Source organism: Hyperolius riggenbachi, chromosome 6, assembly GCF_040937935.1.
Source record: "Hyperolius riggenbachi isolate aHypRig1 chromosome 6, aHypRig1.pri, whole genome shotgun sequence".
Taxonomy (NCBI): Eukaryota; Metazoa; Chordata; class Amphibia; order Anura; family Hyperoliidae; genus Hyperolius; species Hyperolius riggenbachi.
The window spans coordinates 4386367-4399372 of NC_090651.1; the positions used below are offsets into that span (position 1 = coordinate 4386367).

Below are 13006 nucleotides of genomic sequence, written 5' to 3' on the forward strand. Positions count from 1 at the left end.
ATGCACCCAGCGCCGGTTCTAGGCTGCTCTAGACTGCCTGATGCAAACACTGTAATGATGCACCCAGCGCCAGTTCTAGACTGCTCTAGACTGCCTGATGCAAACACTGTAAGGATGCACCCAGCGGCGGTTCTAGGCTGCTCGAGACTGCCTGATGCAAACACTGTAAGGATGCACCCAGCGCCGGTTCTAGACTGCTCTAGACTGCCTGATGCAAACACTGTAAGGGTGCACCCAGCGCCGGTTCTAGGCTGCTCTAGACTGCCTGATGCAAACACTGTAAGGATGCACCCAGCGCCGGTTCTAGATTGCTCGAGACTGCATGATGCAAACACTGTAAGGATGCACCCAGCGCCAGTTCTAGGCTGCTCTAGACTGCCTGATGCAAACACTGTAATGATGCACCCAGCGCCGGTTCTAGGCTGCTCTAGACTGCCTGATGCAAACACTGTAAGGATGCACCCAGCACCGGTTCCAGACTGCTCTAGACTGCCTGATGCAAACACTGTAAGGATGCACCCAGCGCCGGTTCTAGGCTGCTCGAGACTGCCTGATGCAAACACTGTAATGATGCACCCAGCGCCGGTTCTAGGCTGCTCTAGACTGCCTGATGCAAACACTGTAAGGATGCACCCAGCGCCGGTTCTAGGCTGCTCTAGACTGCCTGATGCAAACACTGTAATGATGCACCCAGCGTCGGTTCTAGGCTGCTCGAGACTGCCTGATGCAAACACTGTAATGATGCACCCAGCGCCGGTTCTAGGCTGCTCTAGACTGCCTGATGCAAACACTGTAATGATGCACCCAGCGCCGGTTCTAGACTGCTCTAGACTGCCTGATGCAAACACTGTAATGATGCACCCAGCGCCGGTTCTAGGCTGCTCGAGACTGCCTGATGCAAACACTGTAATGATGCACCCAGCGCCGGTTCTAGGCTGCTCTAGACTGCCTGATGCAAACACTGTATTGATGCACCCAGCGCCGGTTCTAGGCTGCTCTAGACTGCCTGATGCAAACACTGTAATGATGCACCCAGCGCCGGTTCTAGGCTGCTCTAGACTGCCTGATACAAACACTGTAATGATGCACCCAGCGCCAGTTCTAGGCTACTCGAGACTGCCTGATGCAAACACTGTAATGATGCACCCAGCGCCGGTTCTAGGCTGCTCTAGACTGCCTGATGCAAACACTGTAATGATGCACCCAGCGCCAGTTCTAGACTGCTCTAGACTGCCTGATGCAAACACTGTAAGGATGCACCCAGCGGCGGTTCTAGGCTGCTCGAGACTGCCTGATGCAAACACTGTAAGGATGCACCCAGCGCCGGTTCTAGACTGCTCTAGACTGCATGATGCAAACACTGTAAGGGTGCACCCAGCGCCGGTTCTAGGCTGCTCTAGACTGCCTGATGCAAACACTGTAAGGATGCACCCAGCGCCGGTTCTAGATTGCTCGAGACTGCATGATGCAAACACTGTAAGGATGCACCCAGCGCCGGTTCTAGGCTGCTCTAGACTGCCTGATGCAAACACTGTAATGATGCACCCAGCGCCGGTTCTAGGCTGCTCTAGACTGCCTGATGCAAACACTGTAAGGATGCACCCAGCGCCGGTTCTAGACTGCTCTAGACTGCATGATGCAAACACTGTAAGGATGCACCCAGCGCCGGTTCTAGACTGCTCGAGACTGCCTGATACAAACACTGTAATGATGCACCCAGCGCCGGTTCTAGACTGCTCTAGACTGCCTGATGCAAACACTGTAAGGATGCACCCAGCGCCGGTTCTAGACTGCTCGAGACTGCCTGATGCAAACACTGTAATGATGCACCCAGCACCGGTTCTAGACTGCTCTAGACTGCCTGATGCAAACACTGTAAGGATGCACCCAGCGCCGGTTCTAGGCTGCTCTAGACTGCCTGATGCAAACACTGTAATGATGCACCCAGCCCCAGTTCTAGACTGCTCTAGACTGCCTGATGCAAACACTGTAAGGATGCACCCAGCGCCGGTTCTAGACTGCTCTAGACTGCCTGATGCAAACACTGTAAGGATGCACCCAGCGCCGGTTCTAGACTGCTCTAGACTGCCTGATTCAAACACTGTAAGGATGCACCCAGCGCCGGTTCTAGACTGCTCGAGACTGCCTGATGCAAACACTGTAAGGATGCACCCAGCGCCGGTTCTAGGCTGCTCTAGACTGCCTGATGCAAACACTGTAAGGATGCACCCAGCGCCGGTTCTAGACTGCTCGAGACTGCCTGATGCAAACACTGTAAGGATGCACCCAGCGCCGGTTCTAGACTGCTCGAGACTGCCTGATGCAAACACTGTAAGGATGCACCCAGCACCGGTTCTAGACTGCTCTAGACTGCCTGATGCAAACACTGTAAGGATGCACCCAGCGCCGGTTCTAGGCTGCTCTAGACTGCCTGATGCAAACACTGTAATGATGCACCCAGCCCCAGTTCTAGACTGCTCGAGACTGCCTGATGCAAACACTGTAATGATGCACCCAGCCCCAGTTCTAGACTGCTCTAGACTGCCTGATGCAAACACTGTAAGGATGCACCCATCGGTGGTTCTAGGCTGCTCGAGACTGCCTGATGCAAACACTGTAATGATGCACCCAGCGCCGGTTCTAGGCTGCTCTAGACTGCCTGATGCAAACACTGTAAGGATGCACCCAGCGCCGGTTCTAGGCTGCTCTAGACTGCCTGATGCAAACACTGTAATGATGCACCCAGCGCCGGTTCTAGGCTGCTCTAGACTGCCTGATGCAAACACTGTAATGATGCACCCAGCGCCGGTTCTAGGCTGCTCTAGACTGCCTGATGCAAACACTGTAATGATGCACCCAGCGCCGGTTCTAGGCTGCTCTAGACTGCCTGATGCAAACACTGTAATGATGCACCCAGCGCCGGTTCTAGGCACACACGAATGATTGCACAGCACCTGAAAATGTTCACTCTCAGTATAAGTAAGTAGGTAGCCAGGTATAGGTGCCCCCTGTATAGGGTAGCCAGTGTTGTTGCCCCAGTATAGGTAGCTAGTATAGTTGCCCCCAGTACAGGTAGCTAGTATAGTTGCCCCCAGTATAGGTAGCTAGTATAGTTGCCCCCAGTATAGGTAGCCAATATTGTTGCCGCCTGTATAGGTAGTTAATATAGTTACCCCAGTATAAGTAGTATAGTTGCCCCAGTATAAGTAGCCAGGTATAGGTGCCCCCAGTATAGGTAGCCAGTATAGTTGCCCCAGTATAGGTAGCTAGTATAGTTGCCCCCCAGTATAGGTAGCTAGTATAGTTGCCCTCCAGTATGGGTAGACAATATTGTTGCCGCCTGTATAGGTAGTTAATATAGTTGCCCCAGTATAAGTAGTATAGTTGCCCCAGTATAGGTAGCCAGGTATAGGTGCCCCCAGTATAGGTAGCCAGTATAGTTGCCCCAGTATAGGTAGCCAGGTATAGGTGCCCCCAGTATAGTTAGCCAGTATAGTTGCCCCAGTATAGGTAGCTAGTATAGTTGCCCCCAGTATAGGTAGCTAGTATACTTGCCCCAGTATAGGTGGTGAGTATCGTTGCCCCCAGTATAAGTAGTATAGTTGCCCCAGAATAGGTTTTCACTGCCCCCCCTCTCTCCCCAACCACTGCTTACCTTCTTGAAACCTCCTGCAGCAGGACAGACTCACCGGGTCATTTTTGCCTGTCCTGCTTGTAGACCTCAGATCCGTGTAACCCGCAGCAGCTCCCATAGCAGCAGGTTTACTGGAACAGGGAAGGAGGGGGGCCAAGAGGAGGCTGCCCGAAACCAGCGGCAGTCGAGAGCGAGGGGGGTGAGCGGCAGGGCCGGGCCGAGGCATAGGCTGGAGAGGCTCCAGCCTCAGGGCGCAGTGTAGGAGGGGGCACAGAATTCATTCAGCTGTCATTCCTAATTGTGTTTGAAGCAGAAATAAATAAGAAAGGGGGATATATGGCAGTGACTGCAAGCCAGATAACTAGATATTAAGGTGTTGGGGAGGTTGTGGGCCCTGTGGCGCCTCTTAGTCTAATAGCAATCAGTGTGTGATGGCTGGGATGGGAGGGATGGAGGGGCGCACTTTGGTGTCTCAGCCTTGGGTGCTGGAGGACCTTGTCCTGGCTCTGGTGAGCGGGATGACGCATGATGCCGTCTGAGTAAGCTGCATCACCTGGCGTCATTGGAGGGACAGCCCTGAATGCGCCCTCCTCTCCTCCTTGTCTCCGCCCCTCCGGAAGCTACTAACCGGGGGCTCATATAGTAACTGAAATCCAGGAAAGGATTACACTCCACTTCTGCTATTACCCAAAGTAGCCAGAGTCGGCTATACTATACACTATATACTGTAATATACTCTACTACAGCTGAACTCAAATGCTCCCACTGAAAGGTGTGATTCGTTCATTTCATTTTTTCCATTTTCTGCCCGGCGGGTACATGCGACGTCACCTGATGGTACACGATGGGCGCGAATGGGAAGTCAAGCGATCGCAAAACTTTGCATGGAGTTGTTGGGGATCTTAAAGATCCGATCCTCTGTGCAGGTCGTTATTCCCATGTGTCTCTAAAAATCGTTCGCATGATTGCGCGTCTGCACCCGCATTGCAAGAGCGTGGAAATAATCACTCAATGCTAAAAAAATCGCCTCTCGTGGGAAAAATCATAGGGAAAATCGCATAGTGGATACGGTCCTTAAAGATCCCCGATGACTCCTCGCAAAGTGTGGTGAGCTTTACTATCACATGTCCAAAGATGTGTGTATCTGACAGGGAGCTTTAAAGTGGATCCGAGATAAACTTTTCCTCATTGTATAATTGTGTTCCTTTCATATAGTTTATAGGGCATTCCTCAAGACCAATATTTTTTGTTTTGTTTTAATACTCTTATTCCCTATAAACTACACAAGCCCCGCCCACAGCTTCTCCAGAGTGCCTTGACACTCTGCGCCTTAGCAGCAAGGGCTTATGGGAGCTTTGTCTGGGCAGGAGGAGGAGGAGGTTACTAGCCAGAGATTTCAGAGGCAAAGGGGAGAAGAGGGGAGTGAAGATTTCACAGACTGAGGGGTGGAGATGCAGAGCAACTTGCCTGTGTGTAATGAAGCAGAACATGGCTGCCCTCATTGTATCACAGGAATAAATAATCATAAATTGTTGAAGCTGTGTGCAGCTAGATTTGCTGTGTAAACTATCTAAACTTTAGATAAGATATATCGACAAATTACTTGTTGCAGTTAGTTTTTCATCTCAAATCCGCTTTAACTGTGTTATCAGCTTGCTGTCAGCTGGGGAGCGTAAGGAGGGGTGACCCGTGTCTAATACCTTATCTGGCTCTCCACATGCAGTCATTAGAACAATGGTGAGAGAGCAGAGTTTTCTTCCATGGACCCTGCCTCTGCTCTGCATCATGCTTTGTACATTTGCCAGATGCCACCCTGTCTAATTGCCGTGCCTAAAGGCCCTGGTACACATTGCTGCATGCAAGACAGGCGTCTGTGTCTCCCCACCTTATGCCAGTATAAAGGTCTTCATTTTATCTTATAATATAGTCAAATAACTTGTATTCAAATAATGGAGACACTTGCATTGTGCAGACAGCAGAGAACCACCTCAACCAACAAATGTGTAAGGAAAAGGATCCGCAAGCCAGGCAGTGGCTGAACAAAACATTGGTATTCTTTATTTAAACTCCACATGACAAGTGTAAAGAAACCACAGGATCAACTGACGCGTGTCAGGCCTACAATCTGCCCTTAGTCATAGTTAAAAATCCAAAAACCCAACAAGTGAATGGAAATTGGAAGATAAACTGCCTTTCTCTGTTTTCGCAGCCTGTTTTTAATTTGAAGGGGAGTATACCTTTAAAAAGTGGATATTGAACCCGCATAGACTGTTGGGAATTTACATCACAGGTATGCAGGTAAACACAGAACTCACATCCAAATAAAGCAAACCTGACCTGGTCAGTGTCCTGCAGAGTCCCACTGAGAATAGACTGACAGGAAACACAAAGCAGAATAGAGGCGTACGGATAACGCTCAACATGAGGTAAGAATTCCACTAGTCCTGCGATTTACCCTTCACCACTGTGTGTGTGTGCTCAGCTGTCCCCTGCTGTCTGTCCAGCTTCCCCCTGCTGTGTGTCCAGCTGCCCCCTGCTGTGTGTCCAGCTGTCCCCTGCTGTGTGTTCAGCTGCCCCCTGTCCAGCTGTCCCCTGCTGTGTGTTCAGCTGTCCCCTGCTGTCTGTCCAGCTTCCCCCTGCTGTGTGTCCAGCTGCCCCCTGTCCAGCTGCCCCCTGCTGTGTAGGCAGACACACAGCAGGGGACAGCTGGACACACATCAGAGGCCAGCTGGACACATAGCAGGGTGCAGCTGAACACACAGCAGGGGGCAGCTGGACACACAGACACAGCAGGGGCAGCTGGACACACAGCAGGGGACAGCTGGACACACAGCAGGGGGCAGCTGGACAAGTGCCACGTGACACGTGCCAAATGCCACATGCCAAGTGCCACGTGCCAAGTGACACGTGCCAATTGCCACGTGCCATGTCCAGCATGCTCCTGGCAGACGTTACACCTGCTGCTGCTGCATTGCCCTGCTCCTGCTGCCTGTGCAGCTCCCACCGCCAGGCCAGGGTGCTACAGGCCACTGATACCACCTATATTTAAAGTGGACCCAAATTAAAAATACAAGATTTCAGAAATGAAATCTAATTTCTAAATTATAATAATAAATAGCAGCCTTTTTTCAGCTGCATGATGACAAATATAAAGTATTTTACATGTATTGGAGGAACCCCTCCCCTTCCTTTCATATTGCTGGGACAGAATCCGACAGACTGGTGGAGTAGGAGGTGTCCGGCAATGGAGGAATTGCTAATGGCTGCCACCTGTATAACCCTAGTTATGGAAAGAGAAGGGTGAGAAGCATGCACTGAAATGCTCATAGGCTTGAAGGAGTGTTTATATTTGTATGTGTCAGAGTGGTGCAACTAAATATTCTGAAGTAAAAAAAGGTTTGGTTTGGGTCCGCTTTAAGAGACAAAACACAAACAATTGCTGCGTAATTTTTTGTCTGAAAACTGCCATGTCCCAGTTGTGCGGTTGGACTTTGGACACAATGTGGGCTGCACGACCGCTGTCTGGAACTTAGGCCTGATGTTAATTGGCAGCCATTTTTTTGTGTGTGGGGGGTTAAAGTCCCCACATCATCAATTAGTGTTTCCCTTTTACAAAATAATGATGCTACATGCCTCATATACCCTAAAAAAGGTTTTTAAAGCAATTTAAAGGGCACTTCTGGTTTTCTATCCGGATATCCGAATCCACCGGATACTGAGGTCGGATATCCTATTCGGATCGGAAAATGTTGAACTTGGATATCCGACCCGAATCGGATATCTGGGTATCCAGATCCGAATCGGATCCGGATTTTGAAAAGGGGTATCCGAGCAGCACTACAATCATGTGGCAGATTGGACCAGAAAATACGTTCAGTCATGTGGCAGATTTGACCAGAAAACACGTTCAATCATGTGGCAGATTTGACCAGAAAATAGTTCAGTCATGTCGGCAGATTTGACCAGAAAATATGTTCAATCATGTGGCAGATTTGACCAGAAAACACGTTCAGTCATGTGGCAGATTTGACCAGAAAACACGTTCAATCATGTGGCAGATTTGATCAGAAAACACGTTCAATCATGTGGCAGATTTGACCAGAAAATATGTTCAATCATGTGGCAGAGTTGACCAGAAAATATGTTCAATCATGTCGGCAGATTTGACCAGAAAATATGTGCAATCATGTGGCAGACTTGACCAGAAAACACTTCAATCATGTGGCAGATTTGACCAGAAAACACAATCATGTGGCAGACTTGACCAGAAAATACACCTGCTAATAAATAAAAAACAAAAACAAACAAACACCTGCAGAAGACCTCCTGTCCCGGCCTCCATCCGGTGCACAGCTCCCATGATCCTCTGCCAGCCAGCAACTGAAACTCCCGCACTGAGAGCAGGGCTGTGGGAAAATGGCGCCTGAAGCCCTGCACTACAGACTCGAAGTCTCCAGAGCAAGGCTTCGGATGCCATTTTACCGTAGCCCTGCTCTGCTGCTGCTCTGCTGCGGGCTGCTGCTGCTGGTGAACTGACACGGCGTCTAATAGTCAGTTCACGCGGGGGGGTGCTTTAGGGGTGCTTGGAGAATTTTAGGGAGTGCTTCAGCACCCCAAAGCACCCCCCTGGCGCCACCACTGCACAGTATACAGTACAAGCGATCAGAGGCAATACCAACAAATGCTTGTGCCATACATTGAAGTGTCTACTTATGGATTGGGGTTACACAGGAATTTCAGTGTTCTAATCATCTGCTCAGAGTTTAGCTTAGAGGGGGAAACTAATATATAATTCTTTCTATATTATATATAATAATTATCACTATTTCTGTGCATGAGGACAGATCTGCAGGTCCTGTGAGGGTCTATTGTGGGGTGCTACCTTACTCTGGGGCAGGTCTGGCTATTACTGGGGGGTGCTAGCTTACTCTGGGGCAGGTCTGGCTATTACTGGGGGGTGCTAGCTTACTCTGGGGCAGGTCTGGCTATTACTGGGGGGTGCTACCTTACTCTGGGGCAGGTGCTAGCCTATTCTGAGGGCATGTGTAGCTATTACTGGACGGGGTCTGATATTTACTGGGGTGGAGGTCACCTTACTCTGGAAGCACATCCAGCTTTTAATGGGGGAGGGGAGGCTATCTCATTTTGGGGACATGTCAGGCTATTGGGGTATAGAAGGGAGAATGCTACATTATTCTGGGGGCATATCTGGCTATTACTTAGGTGGGGGGTGGCTACTTTATTCTGGAAGCACAACTGGCTTTTATTGGTGGTGTGGTGTGGGGTCTACCTTATTCTAGGGGCGGGGCACATCTGGCTATTACTGAGAGGGAGGGTCTAGGGTTAGGGGATTCCTAATACTGAGGGCAAATTTGTTATCTGTACTGGGGTGAGCATTTTTTTTGTCCTGTCCCTGCTATGGCCTACCCTCTGAGCATGACGCCTTGACCTCAGTGGATAACTTGTTTAAAGCCATGGCTGTATTGTAGTCAGATCCTGATGTTACCTCTACTGCAGTACAGAAATTAAGGAATCTGTGACAGGGTCGTCGCACTGTGGAAGAATATGCAACAGAATTCAGGCGATGGGCAGTCTCAACTAATTGGAATGATTCTGCTCTCACGGACCAATTTCTGTTTGGACTATCTGATACTGTTAATGATATTCTTGTCAGTCATCCAGTACCTTCCTCCCTTGAAGAAGCTATTATCTTGGCAATCCGGGTTAACAGGCGAGTCAGACAACGTCGTCAGGAAGTTGGAACAGTCTCACATATCTGTCCCTGCAATCGTTCCTTCCACTAATAATAACGTTACAACCACTACTGAGAAACCTATGCAGTTAGGGATCTCAAAGCTCTCCTTGGCTGAGAGAAACCAGAGAAAAATTGCAAGGTTATGTTTCTATCTATTGTGGAGAACCTGGACATGTTGTTTAATCTCGCCCAAACAAAATTAAGAAGTCGGAAAACTCCAATGCTTATCTGGGGTGGAGAGAATCCAGTTAAAGAGACACTGAAGCGAGAATAATTCTTGCTTTAGAGCTCATAGTTAGCAGGGGCACGTGTGCCCCTGCTAAAACGCTGCTATCCCGCGGCTAAACGGGGGTCCCTTCACCCCCAAACCCTCCCCCACAAAATCAACGACCAAATTGGTCGTAGATTTTGCTGCTCCTAGAGGCAGGGCTAACGGCTGCAGCCCTGCCTCCAGTCGCGTCTATCAGCGGCGCATCGCCGCCTCTCTCCCGCCCCTCTCAGTGAAGGAAGACTGAGAGGGGCGGGGGAGAGGCGGAGATACGGGCTGACAGACACGCGTGGGGCAGGGCTGCGGCGGTTAGCCCTGCCTCAATCAGGAAGAGATCCCCCGCTGCACGGAGGGGATTTCGGGGGGTAAGGGACCCCCGTTAAGCCGCGGGATAGCGGCGGTTTAGCAGGGGCACACATACCCCTGCTGACTATGAGGTCTGAAGCGAGATTTATTCTCGCTTCAGAGTCTCTTTAAGCAACCAAAGTTTCTATTCAGAAAATAATCTTATCATGCTACCAGTTTCCATGATTAAAGATGAAATTGTGTATAATGCCAGGCCTTAATCGATTGTGGGGCAATAGGCAATTCCATGTACATTTCCCTAGCGGAAACGATATCCATTCAGACTACTGCAGTGTCTGAATCGATACGCATCACTGAGGTTGATGACACCATATTACAGCAGGATCAAAGGTTAAGATAAACAAATGAAGTCACCTTGCAGGTTGGGGTTTTGCATTTTTGAAGTAATTTTTTCAAGTTTTATTGTTTGAAATTACTTTCTTATCCAATCATCCTTGGGTTACCATGGTTAAGAAAACATAACCCAGTGTTTGATTGGCAATCTGGTCAGCTGATTAGCTGGTCCATTCAGTGTAAAAATGAATGTTTACAAAAAGTTGTGCTAACTCATTGAACAAAGATTACCTCATGTTTATCAAGAATTTGCAGATGTGTTTTTGCCAAAAGCAGCTGATGTGTTACCTCCTCATAGATCATAAGATTGCGCTATTGAGCTCCTATCTGATAGTATGCCTCCTCATGGTCGGCTGTACAATCTGACCAGGCCAGAGGAACAGGCCATGAGGGAGTATATCCAGGAAAATCTACAGAAGGGGTTCATCAGAACCTCTTCCTCACCAGCTGGTGCAGGATTCTTTTTTGTAGAGAAAAAAGATGGGTGTCTAAGACCTTGGGCTTGATTCACAAAGCGGTGCTAACCTGGTTAGCATGCCTAAAGACTTTGGGCGTGATAAGTAGGGTGCTAACTAGGTTAGCACCGTTTTGACGCGTACGTTAAAAAGGGGCGCTGGGAAAAAAGGGCGCGGGGTTTTAAACGATAAACATGGATAACGTTTAAAAATATAATGTACTATATTTCGTTTAAAAATAATGTTTTATAAAGTTATAAATCATTAAATAATGTGCATGAAATTGGCAATTGTGAAAACGTTAATCTTCCGTTTAAAAAGTGAAACGCATAATAACGTTTAAAAAAAAATAGTAAGTAACCCTCCCTGTACCTACCCCTAACCCCTAGACCCCCGTGTTGGTGCCTAAACCTAAGACCCCCCTGGTGGTGCCTAAACCTAAGACTCCCCTGATGGTGCCTAAACCTAAGACTTTCCGTGGTGGTGCCTAAACCTAAGACCCCCCTGTTGGTGCCTAAACCTAAGACCCCCCTGGTGGTGCCTAAACCTAAGACACCCCTGATGGTGCCTAAACCTAAGACTCCCCTGGTGGTGCCTAAACCTAAGACCCCCCTGTTGGTGCCTAAACCTAAGACCCCCCTGGTGGTGCCTAAACCTAAGACCCCCCTGTTGGTGCCTAAACCTAAGACCCCCCTGTTGGTGCCTAAACCTAAGACCCCCCTGGTGGTGCCTAAACCTAAGACCCCCCTGTGATAAGCATTACTAACGTGTGAAAAAAATATTGTGCTGTTTTTCGTTTAAAAATAATGTTTTAAAAAAGATTGTACTGTTTTTCGTTTAAAAATAATGTTTAAAAAATTATAAATCATAAAATAATGTGTAATCATGAGAAGCAGTTATAAAACAGTAAAAGTCTCCGAGCGCCGCTTATAAAACGTTATTTTTCTCCGGCGCCCTTTTTTCCTGTCGGGCGCCCATTAAACGATATTTATTATGGGAGTGAATGGCGGCGCCCGATTTGTCCACTTGCCTCAGGCGCCCGAATTTACTGTTACCCGATTTGACAATCAGATCGGGCGCAAAGCACAACACGGTGCGCGCGAAATGTTGTACTGCGATGTGACGAAAACGGCGCACCTGATGCGCCTATAAGGTCACATGGGGTGCGACCTTAAAGGAGTTCTGTGGGGGATTGTGGAAGAAAAAAACGGACACTTACCTTGGGCTTATATCAGCCCTGTGCAGCGGTAATGTCCCAAGCTGTCCTCCTCCCATCTGCCGTTCTCCGCCGCCGGCCCCGGTCTAAGCGGCATGGGATCCAACTGCGACTGCGCTAGAGTGGCCGTGCACCCGCTCGCTTCCGCCTGCGTCATCGGAAGCTTACTGCACAGGCGCAGTACAAGGCTCTGTTGTACTGCGCCTGCGCAGTAAGCCTCAGATGACGCGAGCGGAGGCACGGCAACGCGCATTATTTGTCTGTATGTCAGACGAATAATAGCCCGGTGCCGGCTGTGGGGAACAGCAGATGGGAGGAGGACGTCGTGGGACATTACCGCTGCATGGGGCTCATAGAAGCCCAAGGTAAGTGGCAGTTTTTATCTTCAGAAATCCCCACAGAACCCCTTTAACGTCGCATAGTGCGATGTTAAGGTCGCATCACGGTGCGACGTTTCGCACCCACCGCACCGCGCAAAGTTTTGCATGCGGGGACTTTGCGCGCGAGTTGTTTTTAACACGCCTAAACTGAGTTTAGGTGTGAAGAGGGGCTTTTCACAAGTGTGCTAACAGTTAGCATCGCTTTGTGAATCAAGCCCCTAGTATTGATTATAGAGGGTTGACTAAGGTTACTGTAAAAAATAGTTATCCGTTACCCTTGATTGACGATTTGTTCCATCAGGTTGTAAGGGCTAAGATATTCTCTAAATTAGATCTTAGGGGTGCTTATAACCTTATTCGTATCAGGCATGTTCATACCTGCAGCTTTGGTGTCCTGGCTCTCCTGTCCACAACTTTCTTTGTTCAGGGAAACCTATCAACATAGAATTTCATGAAATGACATCGGATATGTGGATGGGACACTCAGTAAGAATAAAACCAAGCACACCACCAATTGAACTGATGCTTGCTACAGAAACTGATTGTAAAGGTGCTGGACTGGCCAAGCATGTGTCCAGACCTAAACCCTATTGAGCATC

At 49.0% G+C, this 13006-nt stretch overlaps 1 protein-coding gene across 2 annotated transcripts in view; it reads left to right on the forward strand.

The window, feature by feature from the left end:
- Nucleotides 1-5978: 5978 nt before the first annotated feature.
- The window catches only part of LOC137520630 (mannan-binding lectin serine protease 2-like), a 60703-nt gene continuing 53675 nt past the window's right edge, over nt 5979-13006 (forward strand). For both annotated transcript variants that reach the window (XM_068238768.1, XM_068238769.1), the window contains exon 1: nt 5979-6060. In XM_068238768.1, coding sequence (XP_068094869.1) covers nt 6056-6060 — 5 coding nt within the window. In that variant the 5' untranslated portion in view covers nt 5979-6055. The remainder of the gene's footprint in view (nt 6061-13006) is intronic.